General features: G+C 39.3%; 1 protein-coding gene across 3 annotated transcripts in view; it reads right to left on the minus strand.

The window, feature by feature from the left end:
* Positions 1 to 23,669, minus strand: part of vezf1a (vascular endothelial zinc finger 1a) — a 23,859-nt gene extending 190 nt beyond the window's left edge. Inside the window, exons 1-6 of one of the 3 annotated variants that reach the window (XM_046861731.1) lie at positions 23,331 to 23,669; positions 10,725 to 11,485; positions 7,777 to 7,846; positions 6,839 to 7,004; positions 4,225 to 4,260; positions 1 to 2,947 (exon numbers count right to left, since the gene is read on the minus strand). The exon at positions 1 to 2,947 is cut by the window's left edge and continues 190 nt beyond it. In XM_046861731.1, coding sequence (XP_046717687.1) covers positions 2,574 to 2,947; positions 4,225 to 4,260; positions 6,839 to 7,004; positions 7,777 to 7,846; positions 10,725 to 11,485; positions 23,331 to 23,363 — 1,440 coding nt within the window. In that variant the 5' untranslated portion in view covers positions 23,364 to 23,669 and the 3' untranslated portion in view covers positions 1 to 2,573. Of the gene's footprint in view, positions 2,948 to 4,224; positions 4,261 to 6,838; positions 7,005 to 7,776; positions 7,847 to 10,724; positions 11,489 to 23,330 lie in introns of all 3 variants that reach the window. The other 2 variants (XM_046861730.1, XM_046861732.1) reach the window with 2 other exon arrangements.

The following is a 23,669-nucleotide window of genomic DNA, read 5'->3' on the forward strand; positions in this document are numbered from 1 at the left end:
TTGTGACTCGTCCACAATAAGAATACTGTGCATGTGATTATTGCAGTTTATCGGAAAACCGAATATCGGCACATGACTGGAACTACTGACCTAAAAACAAAATGCAAAAAGAAAACCCCTAAATTAGTGTTGTCTCGGCACCGCTCGCTCGCCCGATCACTTCTTTGCTTGAAGTTTGCACTGTAGTGACATGGAGCGTGTTACAGAATCATTCATATCAAAAACATTTCCAAAAAATACTAATCAGAACGCTGTGTGCCGACAGTGCTTCACACAGTGTACCTAAACTCACATTGGCAGGGCTCCGAACCCTCGTAGTGACCCAAGAGCAGACACGTCCTCCTGGACTTTTCTCTGTTCGAGTAGTGGCAATAGAGGAGACAATATGGTTGAGTAAAATCTTTTGAGTTTTTTTTTGCCCGAGCCTACATCCAGTTTGTAAACACGCCCTCGTTGACTTCACTTTACTCATCCCCCTTAAAACTCCATAGCCTTTAAGATCCAAGCGATCTGGTCACCGTAAAGGCCTCAGTGTACTTAATGTGGAGATGAAACCACCACTGTGTGGGATCTGACTGTTTAGCCATCGAGTACAAGTGCTCCAGTGCTGCAAGTGGCGCTGTGACATGTAATGGCTACATGAACAAGCCTTGCCGTGAAGTCATTATCTTGGAACAAATATTTTGCTAGTTACAAATAATCGCAGACTCGATCTTAAGGAGTTTGGCCAAGCTACCGTTTTCACAAAAAGCACCACATGACATTATGCTCTGCAAGTTCTATATTGTTAGAGGAAGCTAGCAAAATGTTATATACGCATGAGGTATTCAGACTCCTCGTACATTTCAGAAGTATTTCTCAAATTCTCAAATTTTAAAGATGCCGCTGTTTCGGCAATGCCGACATGATCAACCAAAATTTAATAACTAAAAAAAAAAGATCATTTACCAGTCAGGTAGTAAAATAGCCAATCTCTTCACCATCACATACAAGATGATAAAATTCATTACTGTCACTCTGCTATAAGTAAGTGTTTATGTTTAAAAGCTGTGGGCATGGCATTTAAGCGTGCAATCTAACTGACTTCATACGGGAAGATTTGCTCTGGAAAAGCAGAACACTGAACTTCAAAGCAAGATACAGTCAATCGTCTCAGAACCTCAGCGGCTGTTGGCCATGTTGAAAGACAACACGAAAGTACCTGGGCTTGTTCGAGAATAATGAAAGTTAATTAGGAATTCAGCATAACCTTGCACACAGGGTAAAGGGAATTGCTTTAATGACTGCTTTCACTGCAGGTGGCCCCCTCCAGGGACGTCTGAATCCTGATGGAAAGTCGATGAGTGCGTGCTTAAAAACTGCACGTGTGCACAAGGCAAAGTGAAAGAGTCGGATTTCTCATTAAAACACCAAGACGGAATCGTTCCATTAAAAATGGCCGGTAATATCAGTTGTTCATTTTGTTACCCCCCCTAAACCATGATAGGGGGGGAACAGTGCATGGGGAAATAGATATTTACAAAAAAAATTATTCCAGGATGCTGGACATTATTATTAAGGAAAAAAAATATATATAAAAAGTTGTTTACTGGGTTTTCCTGAGCAGAACATTCCTCTTAACAGGGCCCTTGCTAAAAAAAAAAAAAGAGAAGGAAAAATAATTATTCATTGTATGTTTAAAAACAAGGGTATAAAAACACTACCTACTAGTCTTACGACATGAATCCAGTCCAAATCAAATTGAACTTTTGAGTTGCAGCTTTTCACCAGTCACTAATGGCCAAGTGCTGTCCAGGCTGGTTGCCCGAAACAGGTTTGATCTTTGATAATACTGTTGCTGTACACAAGGGATACGCTTTCAGTGCAGGAATCATTCCTTTATCTGTTCCTAATTTAAATAAAAATAATAATACAAAAAAAAAATTTGAGTAAACAAATCATACCCCAACTGTCCTAAAAAGAGCAAGAAGAAACTAACAGTCATGAGTCAGTGATGGAGCACTGCAACTGAGGGAAAAAAAGTTCACAATTGTAGTCAGTTAAAATGCAAACACCAGCATAAGCAACTGTACAATAAAATACAGTTACTTGTACCTCGAGTCATTAATCAGCCACCCTTTTCTGTAAAACATTTCAAAACCTCCCTCTCAGTAAAAGCTTTCATCCCTTTGAAAGTTACTTCCTTTAAAAAAAAAAAACTAAATTAAAGCAGGCTACAGCTAAACAACATAAAAAGAAATCCCAATGTTCTGAGATAGAAAATTAATATTTATATATAGAAAAAAATATAAATCAGCACTTTATTGCATTTGTCTTTAAAAAACCTCGGTGAGGTCTGCGTGCTCAGTGTCACTAAATATTCGTCCCATCGGTCATCAAACCGCGAACGAAATCAAATCGAAGTAAGAAATCCTTCACAAAACGTCGGCAGGGAACTCCGTCGCCGCTGCAGCGTTGCCTGTGATGTGGCTGCAGGGCCGCGCCACAAGAGTAAACACTTACTGGCTGGGGAAAGGGGAGGGGGCGGAGTCAGCTGGTTAGGAGAATCAGGTTTGGATGAGCTCAGGTGCAGATCACCATGGAGGTGAGGAGGGCAGGACCTGTGATAGAAAGGACATGCTATCCATGGGCCGCATGGCGATGTTGAGCGGACCGCCGATGTTCATGGGCATGGGTGTGGTGATGGCGACCGGGTGTGCGATGTTCATTGCCGACGCCGTGGCCGGGATGTTCACCGAGGCGATGTTAACTGGGCCTGTGATGGTCACCGGGTGCTGCAGGCTCACCGGCGCTGACGTAATGTTCACAGTGTTTACCGTTGTGCTGAGGTTCACCTGAGCGCCGATGGTCACGGCCGTGCCGGCGTTGACGCGGCTCATCTGCGTCGTGACAGGCGCAGACATGGAGACGGACGTGACTGTGCCAGAGTGGCACACGTCGGTGTTGTCTGGAATAAGAAAATAACACAAATGAGAGGATTGGTTAATCAGATCACTCGCTCGCTCACTTTCCATACCCTATAACTCCAATCCACTTGTCCTAACAACTTTTAAATATAATTTTACTTAAAAATAAACACCACACTGTATTGCATAGACTGAGGTGTATGAATAAATGTGTACTTTTTTAAAAATATGAGTATAAACACTAGACACACACCTTTGGCCTACATTCAGAGAAATGTGTTTTCTATGCTTATATTATATATATATATATATATATTTTATATATATATATATATATATATATATATATATATATATATATATATATATATATATATATATATATATATATATATATATACGTACACAAAATTAACGGTACACAATTTTTTAATTGACGTACTTTATTATTAATGATATTTGTGATCAAAATTTGAACAGTTTACATTTTCTACCAATTTTAAATTAAATGTCTGCTTTGTTAAATAATAGAAGACTAATATATATAAAAAAATATAAATCAAATTAATGCAATACACTTTTATTACATTGAGGTGTGTAATTAATTTAATTGTCAATTAAATAAAATAAAATAAATTTGTTTACGTTTGTTAGACCCTATTTGGGTAATACAGATGTGTATGTAAGTGTGTGGGTGTGTTTTACATTTAATATAAACTTTTCTAAATATATGATCTATTTAACTGTTCTACTTATTTCAACATAATTAACAAATGTCTTCATTCCTTCCATCCTTTATTCATTCACTCCCTCGATATGCAGAATTGTCAGGATTTCCTCCTTTTAAGAGAAATTCTTGAAGCTGGACACAAAATGCTAAAGAATCCGTAGCGCAAGCGTTAGCCGCTAACCAGGAAATGGATTCAAGATTCTTTTCTTTTTTTACATTTTCATTTCACAGCAAGTCGTATCCTGCATATAACATGCATGTTTGTGACGAATAAAAAATCTTAAATCCACAGCGCTAACGTTAGCAGCTAGCCGCTCCCTGGTTAGCAGCTAATGTTAACGGTACTGATTCTTTAGCGTGTTCTTGCACGCGCAAAAAAACAAATCTTATTTCCGGTACGCAGTGAGTAGCCACAGTGGCACTGCGCTAACTCTAGTTTCTTTTCTCATACCACTGGCATTGTTGTGTATGTTTCCAAATGTAAAAATAATAAAACATATGCTCAAACACCAGATTTTTGACCTGGAATTGAGAAATATCTCAAACAAAATGAAAAATCTGCATCATCACATAAATCTCCATGTTTACCTCTTAGCAGCCCTGATGTGTTCCACTGCCAGTCCCCTATTCAGAAATACAGACACAGAGTGTTACGATAACCAGGTGGCCATAGCCGTGGGTGCGAGTTGCGGTGATGTCACACTCCACGACATCACATCACGCACTCAGCCTCGGGCCCGAGGTGATGGACGGCATTGATATTAAATATAAATTGGCTTCTTGTGCATTGGGATGAGACGGATCTTTCTAAAAGCGAGTACCACTAATGGTTGATTCATTTTGTGTGTAATAAAGAATAGGAAGGTATTATATTGTGTGATCGATGAACTATGGTAATGTCACACTCTGGCAATGAAAGCAAAGCAGACTGCAGAGTGCAGTGGGGTACGAAGTACACAAACTATGTACTTGAGTTAAGGTAGAGATACAGTAGGTAAAATATTACTCTAGTAAAAGTGCTCCCTTTAAACATTTACTTGAGTAAAAGCACAAAAGTATTTGCCTTTAAATAGACTTAAGTATCCAAACTACTATGATTTATTATGGCTATAATGTTCCCATTATTATTTGGGTCACAAAACTCTTGTTTATTCAAATCAGCTTATGTGAAATGACTAATGTTATTCTTAGCACAACAATCTATTAATAAAATGATCTTAATGAGTCAAATACTGACTGATATCTAATTAAATGATCACAAGCCAAAAACCTTCTTCGTACAAATAAAGCTATGGGTGCTATGGCGAGTTTCCTCCATTATTTATTCCTGATGCTGAACTGTAAGTTGGTGCTAAGTAGAAACCACGAAATGTAGAAACCACCAGCGCGCGCTAGACCCTGGTTTGTGGCTTTATGTGCTTCAACAGTTCCAATTTTATCCGCTCATGAATTAAAAAAAGAACGACTGATTTCACAAAATGTAGTTGATTAAAAGTAAGATATTTGATTTGAAATGTAGAAGTTGAGGTAAAATTGTCCCCCCATAAATAAATATACTTCAGTAAAGTACAGATACTTGAAAAAAGCTACTTAGGTACAGTAACGTATTACATTTACTTCATTACTATCCACCACTGACTGAGTGTATAGTCCAGTAGGACGGTTTTGTAAACGGGGATTAGGGCATTTATAGCCGAGCAGGTCCTGTTTAATCTGGCAATCAATCAATCTAAATCACCGCGATAAATCAGTACGGACACGGATTACATCATTTCTGTTATACATTTCAATACACAAAATTTAAAAAGCAACAAAGGTCAGTAAAAAAAAAAGAAAGTACAGTTTGAAAAAACTAACAAACAGCTACATGTGATGAAAAAGAGGACTAATCGACATGTACTGGTTTATAGCATTGCAAAGACGTGCAACTATAAAATCTCCGAACTACAAATCTAAACAGAATTTAAATGGAGGCAGTTCATCCAGTCAAGCATGAGACAAAGACCCACGTCTATATAATAGTTTCATGCGTGTTCAAGGAAGTTAGTCATCACATGTATAATGTCTTTTGGTTAATAAGATCAGGGAAAAAACAGCTAGTCATGCCATTAAGAAACAGCCAAATCACAATTTCTTTGATCCTGAAGACTTTAACACTGGAGACTTCCACTTGTAGTAAATTGAATCAACACATTCTGACCAATCAGATGGAAAAGAGAGAATGTGCTATAAATGATCACTGATTTATTATTTTTTCCTCACAGCTTGATTACCTTTTCAGTAAGCGACCACCTCTTGGCTACTTTAAGGTGCATTGGCATTTAACGCCGATGGGGGTTACAGTGATTTCTAAAACTGCAGCTCTATGCACAGATGATAATTACTAGCTAATTAAATATGGATGTTGCTTAACTGTTTAAACCAAGAGTTATATTTGTCCTTGGAGAACGCGAATGCCACGGAACAGACAAAACCTGACCTGAATAATTTTTCTAAATGAATGCTACATTTGACTGATTTCACCACATGACAGTGTGTGGAAAAAATCAGTAGCTCAGGCAAAATATCAGATTTCCAATGTTTTCCAACAAGAAAGAAAGCATGAAGATCTGCATTCCTGCAGCTGGAACATAATCTATCCCATAAAGGTCAACACAGAACAGCATGTCCATAAGTATTGTCCTCAAATACAGCCAGCCCTGAGGTCAGCTTGGGTCCTGTGCATTCGACTGGCTCTGGGCTGTAAAACTCACTTAGTTTAATGCAAATAATCAAGACACCAGAAATGACTGAGCCACAATGGCCATTCTCAGTCCAAGAGATAAAGGTTTAAGAGGATCTCAGATTACACCGAGCTCTAAAGGACTTTCTAGAGACACACAAGTAAAGGGACATGAAAACTAAGCTATGTAAGGATGAGGTGAATATTAGTAGTAGCATAAATAAACTACCTCAGATTAGGACGGCTGATCAGCAGATTTGATTTTAGGGTGGGCAAAATGACTACTAAACTTAAAATAAGAAGGATCAAACATGAATACATTAAGGACAAGATGCCATTATGAAAAAGAATCAATAAGGGAGTTGTGTGTCTAGTGATAGTCTAATAAAAATGCATCATATGGTCACATAGCCCAAGCCTACTCGAGTCACAGTGATCAGCCGTCCTTGAGCGCTTACACTTCCAGTGGAAAATACGCACCTTTGTTGCAGGAGTTGTTAAAGTTGGTCTGGCCGTGTGTCTTTAAGTGGCTGGTGATATAGGCGGCGCTAAGCATCTTGCCGCAGATGTTACACGTGACCTTGCCCTCGTGTCGGATCATGTGAGAGCGCAGTCTGTCTTTGGTGGCGAAGGCTGACGTGCAGGCCTGCCGAGGTGAAAGAGTGTATTCAGATAACTTTAAAATGTACTACTGCAATCAATAAAAATAGCAACCAAGCTTTTATCCATCTTTAAATTAAGTAGGGTGCACTATCCATCTATCTGGATTTCATGGGCATTGCTGGAGTCTATCCCAGGGATCTCAGTTCACCACATCAGGGACAGTATTGCATACACACACACACACACACACACACACACACACACACACACACACACACACACACACACACACACACACACACACACACACACACACACACACACACAGGACAATTTGGAAATCACTACATGTCTTTAGACTGAAAAAACAAAACAGGAATATCTGAAAAAACGTTCCAAAGCATTTTGAGAGCCCTAAATATATTAAAGTGTGAAGGCTACAGAGTATGATGTACATTAGTTTCATTCTCATTAAATTATTTGAGCAGAACTCATTCCCTGTAGATGTCCGTGGGGTAATCATGAAAGAGACCACACCCATCAGGATAAAAATCTTCTCACTATGAAGACATGTTCATGAATTTGCTTAGACACTTGTCTCTAATGGGATCATCTACTGCAATCATTGTGATGTCCTTGTCTTCTAGAGGTTATAAATGTGCAAGTGTACTTAACCTTTTCTGCTTGTGATTGGTAAAAAATGGTATAAGTATAAAGCCTACTAAAACAGAATATTTTTCAGTAGCCCCAAAGCATCAAAGAATTGCAAACAAAAGAGGCCAGTGTGTACATTGATGAGGATGCTGAGGTCATACCGTAACTTGGCATTTAAAAGGTCTCTCTGAAGAATGCACATGTTTTACATGGCAGCTGAGATGATCAGGCCTGAGAAAGGAAAGAAAAAAGAAAAAATGAAAAGGAATAAAGCAGAAAGGAGGTCAATGAGATCATTATATACAAAGGTCTATTACAGTAAGTATTCAAAGAATAATGTTACAGCTTAGTGTTTAGTGACTCTCTTGGATATTTTCTGTCCTATTTGACGGTGTAGAACATTCCGTACAGCAAAAGCAAATCTGAAAGTCAGTGTATTTGGGGATAAAAAAATAAATAAAAAAAAAAGAGTGAGTATCTCACAAAAGTGAGTACACCCCAGGGTAGTTAATGTGCAGCCTCTATAGCAGTACATATTTACTATCCTCTAAAAAAAATTATTGTCAAAATAACTGGCAACAACAGTGAGAGAAAAGCTGTATTTTGTTTAACCATGCAAAGCCACATGTCCTATTCTTCATGTTCTTGTCTGCTTGACAGGACCATACACATTTGTATATCTTGTATTAGAGCAGTTAAATTTGGTGCTTTGAGAAAAATTCTTTCATACTGAACAATGGATGTTCAACATGACACCTTGTGGCAAAGAACTTCCTGAGGATTTGAGAATTGGAATTGTTGCTCTCCACAAGGGTGTTTGAGGCTATAAGATTAGTAACACCCTGAAACTGAATTACAGTACAGTGGCCAGGGTCATACAGAGGTTTTCCAAGATGGGTTTCACTCGGAACAGGCCTCCCAAGGGTCCATCAAAAAAGTTGATTCCTCATGTCCTGTGGTCTGAGAAGACTTAAATAAACTTGTTTGGCTCAGATGGTGTCTAGCATGTGTGGTGATGCCCTGGTTAGAAGTACTTAGAAAAATGGTGTTTTGCCTACAGTCTAGCATGGTGGTGGTAGCTTCATGGTCTTGGGCTGCATGAGTGCTGCTGGTATTGGGGAGCTGTGGTACATTGAGGGAAACATGTATTCAAACATGTAGTGTGACCGTCTAAAGCAAAAATTCATCACTTCAGAAACTGGGCCGATTGGCAGTTTTCCTACATAATGACAACCCCAAACACACCGCCAAGACGACAACTGCCTTGCTGAGCAAGATGAAGGTGATTGAGTGGCCAAGTATGTATTAATGCAGTGCTAGATAACAATGGTGCTCTCAAGATATTGACACTCTGGACACAGTTTTCACATGTTCACTACTATGCTGTTATTTATCTTGAAACATTCTGAGCAAGCAAGCTCCATGTTCTGGCCCAAAACCTCCGACAAGGAGCGTTCAAATGCTTCTGAACAGTTGCCGTGCTAAAAATGGCTTCCTTTCTTCTCGACTCGCATTGCTCACCCTGAAATTAATCCTTAGATTATTACTCACGCAGTGCCGTGAGGTGGAACGGGATGAGTAGGGAGCCGTTCTGACGCACGCTGCCTGGAAATAGAGGAGTGATGCAGTGCGCTCTTAAAGCAGCCACAATCACAGATCTACAGGGACTGTAGCAGTGAGCAAGAGGAAATCCCAGACTCATGTGTCACCAGAGTTTTTTATTACACCCCCCTTCTTTTTCATCCAAATCTCTTGGGACAGCATAGGCAGGCTGAATGAATCTACTGGAATCAAAGCAGCCAGTCTCTGCCCCCTCCCCCTGCGGGCCGCGATGGTAGGACCCGCCGCGTGCTGTGGCGCACAAAAGCAGCCAGTCACAACTATTCACTGTGGTTATAAATCAGCCGGCTGCAGAGATAAATCAGCGGGAGCCAGACAATGTTAACGTCATATGGAGGAGCAGATGGTGAAGCCTGCTACGTCTTTGTACACGTATTTCACAACTGAGTATTAAAAACCACTGACATCATCCCACTCTGGCAGATTAGGCCACCAAACATAAAAAAACAACAACAAAAAAAAATAAAACGCACACACTGGAAGGAGCCTGTCAGAGTGCTACCTTAAACCATTTAGAGGTTTTCCTTCAGCTAGGAGCTCTTACTTACTTAACACTTAATACATTACCTAATTAGCCTCCATTAGTTAAAGTAGTGATAAATCAGGGTATTCCTCAGCATTGACTCTACAATCTGAGAGAAAATGCAGTGCACCTTGCTTCAGAGTGGCTCATTATTATTTCTGAAGTAAGATAGCATTAACCAGCATTAACCTTTTACCTCAGAGACAGCATGCACTTTCAGAATCCCATTCATGTTGCCTAGCAGTAACATTACGTCCAAAGCAAAAACAAAAATGAATTAAATTTGAATAAATAAACACCAACAACTTTAAATATTTAGGGGTTAGTAGCTCGTTCGGTAACACAAGCGAGAAAGTAAATATAGCAGTTTATATTGTAAACAATCTAGTAACACAAACATTATACAGATTTTCATTGAAGCATAAACAGGACAGCAACAGTTTGTATTAAACTGTTGACATTATTTCACTGAACTTCCATGTAAAACTAAGAATATGCTCCATGCTACTTTTTAATTACTGCCTAATCAAACAGCTATGAAACAACAAATTTGCAATAGAATGGATTAGGAAACGTTCTTTCAAGTTTGTAGATCACCACATGTGACTAAGCTATTAATCTCAGATAATTGGATAACAGAAATAAAATCCTAACAGCTAGCTAGCTGATAAGATTTCCTAAGCTAGCCAATAACTGATAATAGCCTGATAGCGATGTAGTTAATTGCAAAGAAACATTTTAATGCACGCTAGTTAAAAAAAATTATATCTTGAACTGTAGAAAGCTAAACAGAAAGAATATGCTGGTAGCTAATAGCAGAGAACGTTCTGGAAGAAAATTAATATGAGCATACTAAAATTGGAGAGCCATTACTTTGTGTGTTGCAACACACTAATTAATATACTGAAAGCTGTCTATCAGGGAAGCATTCATTGATGATATTTGATGATACTTTAAGTGGCATACCTGGAGAATCCCTTCCCACAGACAGAGCAGACGTAGGGCTTGTGCACACCGCCGTCGTGCGAACGTACATGATACGTCATGCGGTCTTTCCTCTTGAATCGCTGTTGACAGATTGGGCACTCGAACGGCTTTTCGTCCGAATGAGACAACTTATGCCTGTTCAGGTGGTAGACATCACGAAAAGCCTTGCCGCACATCTCGCACCCATGGTTCTTCTTCACAGGCTTGGCCGGCTTCTTGGGCGCACTCGGCTGGCATGCAGCAATCGTGGAGGTCGGCACCATGGCACCTGAGGCCGATGTCGCAGCCGTAGTTAGGATGTACGAGGGGTTAGCGTTGTTTTCTCTCGTCATGCTGGAGAGCAGTGGCACCATGGTGGGCGCCGTGGTCTGCGCAGTCTTTTTAGGCCGTGATACCATCTTGACCCCGGTGTGACACGACTCATGCCGTCGCAGGTGATAGCTATCTCGGAAGGCCTTGTTGCAGTAACCGCAGATAAACGGTGTTTTGCTTTTGGGTTCTTTCTTCACTATGGCCATTGGTGCTCCGATTCCACCTCCTCCGCCACCATGGCCCCCTCCACCTCCTCCTCCTCCTGTCACACCACCCATGCTGTCCTTTAGGTGGTCGGCGGAGCTCACTGGTGGCTTCTGATCAAGCTGGATAGGCATGATGGGCTTATGGTCATGCGGCTCAGCATTCAGCAGTGGCAGCAGGCTGTTCGGGCCCAACTGGTGCTGGTGATGCAGGGTGTCATTCGCCTGCTTCAGGTAGAAAAAAAAAAAAAAAAAAAAAAAAAAAAAACACAGCATGTCATCTATATAAGTTATAAGTAATAAATCCTAATTTAAAAAAAGATTTTACCCCAAAACATTAAACAAGCTAAAATACAACAATAGTATCATTCGTTCGAATGAACACATTGAATCCCAATTTACCCATTTGTCTGATTGACAGGTCAATAAAATACACTATAAAGCTATAATATCCAAACAAATGAAAACATTTTAAACAATGATTCAGTGAATACTGCACAACATGCTCCGGATTATGAAAGGTGTCTGACCCCAAAGATTCAATGGATAACACAGTGTCTCATTAAATGTCATCAGCCATTACTAAGATGTAGAACAAAGGAAACGATTAAAGGACTACAATGAATGTAAGTAAGCTTTAATCAAAAGGTGCCAGGGTGCCACTGCATTTATTCCCATAGAATAAATGACGCAAATTAGTTTTAAATATATCAGCCATCTTTATTTGGCCTATTCCTAATAAACGATATGAGGCATGTTTTGGACATCTCCGACTGGAAATAAGTCGTCGCTGTAGTCAGAAAGAGCAAAGCAGCATAACCTACTGACAAAAGAGCAACGAGGAAAGTGCGAGACGAATTGCCCGGGTTTCCCCTCATGCCACAAAACTTTATTCAAAGCAGAATCAGCTGCATAGTCCTCAGGTCTTGCTGATGCTGACTTCCTCCTACAAAAGCCTTATTCTGTTTGGTAATACACACACTGAAGATTATGGAGACCAAGTAGCCAGACAGGAAATGAATCACGCACGGTTTATGTTTCAGAATTGCCTCGGCTAATGAGTGCAGACTAAACACGGCCTCCTGCAGGTGACAAACTTTAAACGCCGCTGGCGCCGTAAATCCAGGAAACGGTGGGTTCTGTTTTTTCGTGAAGCTATATCAATAGAAGTTGATCTTTTCAGTGATCACCTTTAACCTATGAGGAAAAACTTCTACCCTAGTAGGCGTGGTTCCTCACAGGTTGGCCCCACCTACATTTTCAGGGGAATGGGCACCTAATGAATAGTTTGATGCAAACTATATTAAGCTCTTGATCTGAGGATTTTGGAGCGACATGTTCTCCACAACCACCATCAGAACACCAACTGAAAGAAATATTTTTTGCAAGAACGGTGTGTATCACACAGTATAATACCAGGGATCTATGCAATGCAATGAGAGTTTTTTCTGACCCATTGTTTGAAGGCACTACAAAAATAATTGTTTAACCAAAAATGTGGAAAAAATATATATATATTTTTTTATCAAAGCATTATCAATGCAGTCACTCAGTGTGATGAAAGTAATGCAAGCAAGATGCAAGCAATTTGTGTGTTGTGTAAATCTTACCTATATGACCCCCCATATTAGGTTTTACCAAATGTACAAAGCAGACTAATTAAAAAACGTGTGCATTTCTTTTCTTTTTTTTTTTTTGTGCACAGAGCCTTTAAATAAAATACGTTGTAGAATGGCATGATGTGGTCTATTGTGCTCGAAAAGCCACTGGAGATTAAACGCACGCAGCTCTGAGCATTGATTCTCAAAGGTGGAAAACGTACAGAGCGGAGCAGCCGGAGGGAAAGTGTGTGAATGAGCGAGCGAGTAAGAAAATGAATGAGCCAGGGAGAGAGAGAAAGAGAGAGCATTTAGAGATTAAATACAAGCCGCTCTGTCTGCTTCCCACCTGCTGGACCATGGCTCGATGTGAGGGAGAGACTGTGAATGGGCAAGACTGAGTAAGGGAGAAAGTGAGTAAAAGAGTGAATGAGCAAATGAGAGAACTGCAGTTCTCAAAGAATGCTCAGAGAAACTGGGGAATCACAGAAATGGTAAACGGAAAACCCAACAATTGAAACGCAAAAAAACAACCCCCTAAATTCGGAGCGTCTCGAAAAACAACTTGGGGCTACTACAGATTCTAAATACATCCAGCGTAAACAGATCCATCCTGCTATAATGGCATGATGGGTCATGTGACCTCAAAACTAGCCGACTCATGTGGAGCGAGGCTTTGAGCCAATGCAGCCTCAGGCGATATCGAGTCCAGCACTAAACACCGAGAATGAGGTGAGCAGACATAAGATAGAAGCTTTGGAACAAGTGATTTGCCCTCAGGCATTGGGGGAGGTAAAGAGCTGCGGCTGGAGGAAATTAAGGCCAAGGCCCTTTTGACCCAAAAGTGGAGAGGTTTGTTTATGGCAGCACTGAAAAAGATGGGGGAGGGGACGTCCATCACAGAACTGGCCGGTCACTGTGTGGCCTGCAGTGTGCTTTTGATTACACAGCCAAGGGGAAAACCTGTGTGAGGCCGAAATCGACGAACCACAAGCCACAACCACAATTGTGCAAATCTGCATTCCTTTTTTTTTTTTAAATGCGGATTTCAGGAGAGAACATACAGTATCTCTTTTACATAAATACAGTGATTCATAAAATCAACCACACTCATTAAAGCATCTGAGATCGGTCAGGACCCTCACAGGACACAAGAACACGTTTAGGATAGTTTTGAAGGTCCGTTTCCACAGTGTAGATCTTTTTTGATCTTCTACATAGTGTAAACAAGAAGTAAATCATCTGGAGATGTTATGTTACAGGAAAACAATCAACAGGGTGGAATAAGATGAGTCAGAATGTGTCCAGTACGAAACACAGTTACTGCTACTGCCCCATATTAGCCTACTTTCCCAAGTCAACACATCCTGAAGTGATTTATTTCTCTTACACCACAACTATTTGCCAATGAGAGCAAATTTGATCTGTTTTTGCAAAGAACTTCAGCAAGGGAGGTTGCTTCCAGTAGTTGTTTATGTCATTGTAGCTATAAACGATCATTTTCCAAACAAAAGCCTGTAAAAACTCACTGCTACAATATTATAGCTCTAAAACAAGGGGCTTCCTCCAACTTAGTGAAAACTATACCACATACAAACGAACATACGTTCATCTTCAAGTCTTTACAACCCCAACCATATTTTTTAAATCATGGTTGTACTATAAAAACAATATTTGTTGTACTTTAATAGATTTATTGATGGCTTGCTACTTGTAACTACAACCATTTTGGGGGAGGTGTCAAAAATGAGTTAGCTAGCCAATTAACGACAATCCTTTTTTAGATGATAAAAATTATACTAAAATCTAACATTAATCACCCTTAATACAGCACCTTTAGACATCGCTCTGGACAAGGGAGTCTGCTAAATGCTATAAATGTTAATAAAATTTTTAACAGAAGTTAAAAGATTGATATACAATATAACTTGTAATTTTCCACAATTTCTTTTCCAGGTCTGTTTGTGTCCAGGCTACGGGACCCGTTTCCCACCAGAGTTCATGTCTCTGGCACTAGTCAGCATCTTCTTTAAACACCTAACAGAGAACATGGAGTCTTAAGAGCCTACATTGTCTCTTAAACCTACAATATACAGACAAACAATTTTGGACACCCGACCATAAGATTCGAATGTGCTTTTTAAACATCCCATTCCACATTTAGTACCCCATTATAATAAACTCCACTCTTACAAAAATGTGTTCCAGTAGGTTTTGGAGTAAGATTGTGGAGGTTTTTGCTCATTCACCCACACAGGTGTCATTAAAAGACATCTACATGTAGGGTGAGAAAGCCGTGGGTGCGGTCAGCGTTCCAATTTATTTGAAAGTTATTCAATTGGGTTGAGGTCACACCTCTATAGCAGACCACTCAAGATCTTCCAACCCATGTAAACCATGTCTTCTTGTGTTAACAGTTTGCTGAACAACCACGTATGGCTAGAAAAATCAGTTTTTCCCAATTCTTATGTTCATATAGTATAAAATAATCTATTAGCTTTCTCAACGATGTTCCTTGCAACTGTAACATAGCCACGAGTGTGAGAAAGGCACTATATAAATAATACAAATAATTATTATAATTATTATGACCGCAGACGACGCGTCAGTACAATAGCGGGGAGGGACGGCGCCGGAGGGAGCAAATGCTGTGCTCCTCTCACTATTGTTGTTCAATGGAGCATCCCAAATGAGTGAGGACCAGTGCACATCAGGGTCCAGGCACGGTAACAATCGTTTCTTAATCGGCATTATGGTCGCGGCCGCTGGATAACAGCCTTTCAGACGCAACGAACAATCTCCGCTGAAAGGTTTATTCATCCTCAAGATATGTGCAACTCTATATACTCTCATGATAGTTGCTGTGTTGTAGTGAAAGTGAATGAAGTTTGATCTGTACGCCATGTTTTTCCAAAACTGGATCAAAAAGAACTTTGGAAGGGTTCTCTAATAAAAAAGGACATCTGTCATTTTCCTTATCCAACATAAACTGTCCAACATAAGGATTTTGGGTTGCTTTCAAAATCTTTGAAACACTAATGCTTCCCAGAAGTGATCCCTACATAGGGACCCCCGACAAGAACACTATTGTGGACTGAATATCATAATATTGCATTTTAAATTAAACTACAACAAGAAAAAAAAAAAAAAAAAACATATATATGGGTTACATCAGAGGACTCTGGGAACGCAGGGAGCTGCAATTAAGACGCACGTTCTCTTCCGCAAGCGCAAAAGCCCAGGGTTAAACACCTGACCCTTAGCATTCGGGTTCAGCCATCCATCCGACAGAGACAGAGACGGAGGGGGTGCGGGTGTGGGGGGAAGAAAAGACGACAGAAAGAGAAGAAAAATGAATTCCCCTTGCATTCTCCTCCTTATTTCATCTGCCCCATTGTTGCTTTCCCCCCTAAATCCGAGCAGTGATGCACTCAGGGCCCGGCGGGAGGTCTTTGTATGAAAGTCTCCGCTGACTGGGTTCCTCTATTCATGGTCAGAGGCGCTGCATTTCTCCATACACACCCCTCGGTGAGACGCCGAAGCCTGGCTCACAGATGCAGGGAAACCTGGGAACTTGTGTTTAGTGTGTCTATAGTGTGTATAGTGCGGTAAAGAGAGGGGGGTGGGGTGAAAGGGGAATATTCACACCATACCACCCTACTGTCTGTACACCTGCTTGGGCAATATTGGGCCACTGGGCATAATCCAGTCTTCAGATATACAAAGGTTATAATTAGCACAAATAATATCTATAGCTTCTATAGAAACAAACCGAACAAGCGTGACAAGCCCAAATGTGTCTTGAAGTCGACGTTGAACAAATTTCTTTTCTCGGTGGAAATGCCACTCGCTGAGCGCGCACACAGAAACCAATGTAGTGTTTAAACACAAACCAGTAAAGGGTAAAATATACTGATGCATACAGCTACATGAAATCAGCACCAGAGTGATGAAATCTTCAGTGATGTGGAATCACATTTGCTGCCCAAATCTGATTATTTATAACAGAATGTCCCAATAGGTTTTTCCCCCCTCAACCAGTTCGCTAATGATTACTGCTAATGATCTGATACATACTTTTTTTTTTATCCATTTCGAGCTACACAGATCGAGCCATTTCTTCAACATTCGTTCCTTCATTATCTTGAATCTAGTAAGACAAAATGTTACAGCTATATACATCATATCAGATATATGTTGGAGTGTGGGTGTGTGTGTGTGTGTACAGACAGAAGTGCAGTAACTGCAGCCAGCTTCGTCTTCACGCCACTCTTGACAGTTTTGATCCAAATCAGCTCTGAAGGCTGAGGTCACTCCAACCTAAATAACGTCCCGGACGAAGCAAAGCTCAAGAAGCTGCAGGATTTTTTTTTTTTTTTTTGCTGTTCCTTGACAATAGAGGCTAGACCGAACGCAGCAGCTCATGCCAATTCATTTTTGAGCAAAACTTGTGTAAATTTGAATTTGAATAGATGGAATGGGTGTTTAACAGGGGAGGGAAAAAAAAAAAAAGAAGAAGAAAAAAAAAACCCACTCAACAAAAGCAGCCCTTTGGGGCGAAGGAGAGCAGACTGTACAATCTGCATATTAAGACCTGAAACTATGATTTGTAGTAACTTTCTCACAGTTTTACCCGCATGAGCTCATCTTGAACAAATGTTATTTTGTCGTCTGACTCATTAATCCCCTCCTTCCTTTTCAGTGACTAAAATTGGCCTGCTACCAACTGCTGTGTCATGCGTTTTATCAAAAGAAATATTTTACTTAGTAACAAGGTTGTGCATGTTCTTGCGTTATCGCTCTGATGCCTGACTGACATCCGAGAGCGAACAGAAGCGGAGAAGGAAATGCAGGTGTGTAGAGACGGAGGCGTGATGGAAAACAACCAAAACCACAAGTAGACGTGTTTTTTTTTTTGCCAGTTTTCATTCCCAGGATAAGGGCAAAGGTGCTAACACTGCTAAAAAGAAGAGCATAGCGGGCAGAAGGAAAAAAAAGGCAGAATTTTACTGGTGGGTAAGAAATTACACACCTGCCTACCACCTACCTGCCCAAAATTGACATTAAGATATGTTGCATAGTTTATAACTACCAGATAAAAAACACATTTTAAAGTCCTGTGTCCGTTCCCTTTCATTGAATGAGTTTATATAAAAAATAAGAAAAGCCTTTGAGGTCTCCTGGATCACCACAGCTGGAGGTAGCTATTATACGGCTAACAGCATAGCTATCAAGTCAAATGCTGCATCGCCTCATGAGTTTTCCCTTAACGGTTACTTTCAAAACTGTTAAACATACATGGAACAACTTAGCTCCCCTCATCACTTACGCAATATGTTACCTTACTTCTGAAATTACCTGAAATTTATAGTTACCGGTTTACTTTTAACTGGTACAAACTGCTAACACTGGAAACGCTTTCCGAAAAATGCATAATACCATCACAGAAATCTTTACCACAACAATTATAGCCACTTTTATTACCATCTTCAGATGGAGCGTCAACCATATACATCCCTGTATATGACTGACAGAACGAAATGGCAAGAGATAAAGAAAAAAGCTCGGGTCACATGAGTTTGGTAGTTGTGGGTTTGTGGGCTCTCCCTCCTCGCTTCACTTCAGCTGGGTAATAAAGGGATTACATGTACTTCCACTCTCTCGGCACTCGCACAATGCCTGTCGCACACAACCCTTCACATGAAAGGGCTACCAAATGAAATCCTCCTGCTCTTTCGCATTCTCACTTACTCTTATTCTCCCCTCTCCTCCTGCCTTGAACAGAGGACTCCAGATGTGTGCCACTTGGCTAATCATCATCTACTGATCACAATTCAAGTAGTCAGAAATTCACAAACAAATGATACGATATTCCAAAAGCAAGAATCAATGCATCACCAGAGGTACCTGGTTTTAAGTGAGAGCATGGTAATTACCATGTAGCAGTGCAACATTAGCAGTACAGCATTACTAAATAGAGTCACTGAACCTTCAATACTGTAAAGTCACTTAAAAATAACTGATATAAAACCTGAACTGTATCACCGCATCTCCATTTGCAAGCAAATTGTTCCAACTTGCGATGTCTTGTGACCTTGTTCGTAAGCTTTACGCTTAAGCCTTTAAAACATATAAACTCTATCGTCTACTGAACTCAATAAATCATTGATCTAGGAGATAAGTAAAATGATAGCAGTTTCTGCTGAAGTCACTGTGAATAGCACTTTAAATACTTTCACTCCCACAGCATGATTCCAACTAAAACGACATTCTGTTGCCTCGTTGCAAAGCCATTCTCAGGACAAGGTGGACGAAAACATCCACCGTTGGTCTAGTTCTGGATTTTTGTTGAAGCACTTAGACTAAAACCCCGAATTTGCAACTAGCCAATAATTGCTTTGTGCCAATTAGCGGACCCAGCTGCACTCCCTCACCACGGTGGTGGATACAGTTGAGCTAACCTTCCACCATTACAGAGTCTACATCAAAGCCAAGAGAAGCTAAATAAGAAGCATAGCCTTAGGATATGCATTTGAACTTCAATAATCAGATTCACTGTTCAAAGTGTGCATGAGGGACAGCATGCATTAGAAAATATACAGATAAAGGCATGCGCACATGTACAGGCATGTGCTACATAGCAGAGATTAAACCAGTTCAAGTTCATCTTATTGAATGTCCAAGAAGATCACAATCAAACAAAGAAATTATAATTCTGTATAAAATGCTATACTCTTTATTCCAGACAAATAGCAAGGGGCATTATAGGTGTTCTGCATCACTAGTTTCACCAGGAGATGAACAGAGGGCTGGTTTTTCTCCACTACAAATTAAAAAAACACATGCAAACAAGCTGAGCGTTTTGCCCACTTAACATTAAACTAAAATCATAAATCTGAGAAACTCTACATGCAGTAATGGCCAAGACTTTTTTCTTCGTCTTAATGTCACAGCGAAAACATAGATCATCTTATATTATTTGTTATTGCATCACAAACTGCAGAAAACATCTCAGTTTCGCCTGCAACTCTTATTCCATTACAGGCTGCCGAAATCATCTCAGATTCGCTTGCTACTGATTCCAATGTCCAAAGTTAAAGTCATAAGTGGCATGACCCCAACTAGCAGCATTGCTTCCTGTACATATAACACCAGGCATGTCTCATGGAGCTTGATTTCCTAATGTGCTTTCCTAAAGTAACTGGACTAAGGACAAGGACAGTGAGTATCCTATGAGTAAGGCTTGGCAGGGGACCCTTAAAGAATCTGTGGAAAATTCTATTCCTGTGTATCAACAACTTCAGACTCAAGACCAGATCATAGATTGTGATAAGGAAATCTGAAATCTTATTACATACTTTTAAAACAATTCCAAGGGGAAAAACAGAACAAATCAGTGTTTAAAGTTAATTTTACTACTCCAAAGATGGTAATTTTCAACAGCATGTTCTGGTATGTTTTATTCCTCTTATTCCTTATACCACAGAACATAAACAAAAAAAATCTGCACAATTATTAGCTAACTCTAGGACTGTGATGTATTTCTTGTGTTGTGCTCAAAATTGATTTATTCAATGTTGTTCCAAAAGCTAACCTTTAGTTTCTTTCCTAAATTGTATACTGTCATAACTTATTAGCAGTAATAACCTGATATGAACATATCGTAACCTATACTGAGCTGTACGCAGATGTTTAAGGCTCAAGGCAAGCTCAAATCAAAACAACTGTGTGGTATTTATTCTTCCTTAGTTTGTTTGATAAAATAGTCTGCAACAAACCAGCTATCATTGATGGAGTGAATCCCAGTCAGCTAACTTACCCACATTACATACAAATGACTTTAAAACAGGTATATGGAAATCATCTTAAATTAAAGATAAAATGTGTGGGGAAAACATTCTAGATATTGTACTGAATCTAGATATTGAGTATTAGGCACAAAAATGGATTAGCCAAAGTCTTGTTAGTAAAACACACTAGTAACAAACTGGTTGTTTAACCGTGTAATAAAGGTGGAATTTGGTATTTAGATGTAATAAAGATTATATTTACTATTTAATGTAGCTTATGTTACAAAAAAATACATAACAGTTTGTTGACATACCCTGCAACAAACTAGTCATCGGTGATAGAGTGAATCACAGTCACAGGTAGCTAGCTACATACAAATAAATACAAGACAGGCATGTAAAAAGATTAAAGATAAAATGTGTGTGAAAATGTTATAGATATTTTACTAGGTCTACACAGTGAGTAAAAGGCACAAAAAAGTGATTAGTCTTGTTGGTAACACACATTTGTACTAACCATTTATATTTAACAGGGTAATAAATATAGCAACTGGGTAGCAGGTTAAAATGATTATGATTAAGATAAACTTCGTTCTCTTTTGGCTAAATTAGTAACATAGCAAATATAGCATAGCAAATACTGTAATTCATTTCCTGTAGTTAATCCTTCAGCTTTAGGATATTCATTAGCTAATAGAATAATAAAAGATGGCAACTGGATTGCAGATTAATATATTATATATAAAATATACAATTTTAATCTTCAAACCAGTTGCATCTTTTATCATCCAATTTATTTCACTGTTAAATAAAGTTGGCAAATGGGTAGCATGTTCAAATGATGTATATGAAATAAAAAAATAATGAAGATAAAACTAATATTGCTTTTTTGGTGAATTATTAACAAAGCAAACAGAAGACCGCAAATACTGTAATTCAGTTTCTATAACAAATTCTTCCTAATCTTGCATATCTTAGACATTGCACTGAAGCTACAATTCATTTGTAAGATGTTTTAATTAAATACTATAATAATAGCTTATAATTATAATAATAATAAAAATAACATAGCCTTCAATAAACTAGCCACCAGTGATAAAGAAAATCAGTCACATGAACTTAAAGACAAAATGTGTGGGAAAAACATGCTATAGATGTTTAACTGGGTCTACATAGTAGGTATAAATCACAAAAAAACAAATGAAAGCTTTGTTAGTAATACACTCTTGTAACAAACAGTGTAATAAGTTGGATAAAAGGTGGTTATAATGTTGTACATGGGGGAGAATATATGCATTATTTTGCTTTTTTGGTTCAATTATTGACATACAACATACTGTAATTCAGTTCCTGTGCCGAATTCTTCCTAATATTTAAGATATTGCACTGAATGTTAAAAGATGACCCAAAACTATTATTTTATAAGCCATTTTAATAAATAATACTTCATCACTGTGGTGATATTTAGTATTTAATGTAGTTTGTGTTCTATTTGCAGCCACATGAACCGCAACAGCAGAAAGCCGTTACACTGAGAGCTGCACGTGAACTGTTTGTCCAGGTTCAGCTCGTGAGCCCTTTTTAAATAATAACGGAAACACAGTTAAAGCCGATTAAACATGTAGCTGTTAGCACACAGTGAGGGGAAAATCGCCGAGAGAGCGGGTAAAACGTGTTTTCCGGGTAAGAATACGTCAATAAAACGTGAGAAAGTTTGAAAAGAAAACGTATATTTGTATAAAAAAAAAAAAAAAAAAAAGCTAACTCAAATAAACTAGAGGCTAACTTGGCGGACTTTTTTTTTTAACCCCGGGGTTCACACGTGAACCCGACAAAGCCTGGACTTAAAGAAGGGCAAAAATTAATGAGGCATATTAAACAAGATGGATAAACATAAATGATGAATAATAAGTATTGCGTTATAGAAAGCAGCTAAAACAGTAAAAGTGCTCAGTCTCAGGTGAATCACATGCGTTCGCACACAATGAAACAGATGCGGGGGTGGTACGTAAACGCTTTGTAAGAAGGTAAAAGGTTTGAGAAATACATCTGAAATATTAAAGGAAAAATGCGTGGAAAGTCGTAAAATCTGATTTTCATGTATCCGGGCTTGGAATTCCGGATCCCACATTAGAGAATAGAGGGAAAAGTTCCCAGCGCTCAACTTCATTCAGCAGCCTGCTCACCGACATCCCTCTGTATTTCTACACGGATCTACACAGATCCCGACCCAAGCAACATTTCTACAGTTAAATCAGTGAAAATCTGGTGATGTTTATTGAACAAATCTGATCGAACACGGCAAACCGATCTCATCCGAGGAAACGATGTTTGAGACTGTCTCTGCTGTTTCCATGCTGCTGGGATGGGATCACAATCACAGAAATCGCATCTCGTTTCTCAACTATCCCATGATCAAAAAGTGCTAAACAGCACCGATGTCTTTAAAAGTAATAACACAATTACTCGATTTCCATTCGGAGCCATGCCCGAACTCACAGCTGGAAGCCCGGGAATTGATGCACCATTGTTTTGGTGGAAATTGCTCATGCTTCCAATCTATCTATCTTTTCCTTTTTTTCCCCTTTTTTTTAATCAAACTTCCCATCTAAAAGCTGGCGTTTTGAAACCTCTGATTGATCATCTCTTTCGTTTCGTCTAAGCATCCAAGAGTCTCCTTACCTGAAACAAGAAGGTACTCCAGCTCGTCTCCATTGCCAGACTTAAAAAAAAAGCTGCTGGAAAACCTACAAGAAATCTACAACAAAGCAGCTCAACATGGCAGCTGCTACAACTTCCTGTAACCCCGGGGCTGAACCATTTTACAGAGATACGGGGGGGTGAGCTCGGGGTAATAACACCGTGAAAGTTTCGCTGGAGTGGAGAATACCCAAACAGTGTTATATAATACAGAGTTTTGTATGTGAACAGTGAACAGTTTTTAGGAAAATGTTTAAATTTATCTGTTGTGATTAAATATTGACGTTAATTGCTTTTAGTCACCCCCTTTTCAGTGCGTTA

The sequence above is a fragment of the Silurus meridionalis genome, chromosome 11 (genome assembly GCF_014805685.1).
Source record: "Silurus meridionalis isolate SWU-2019-XX chromosome 11, ASM1480568v1, whole genome shotgun sequence".
Taxonomy (NCBI): domain Eukaryota; kingdom Metazoa; phylum Chordata; class Actinopteri; order Siluriformes; family Siluridae; genus Silurus; species Silurus meridionalis.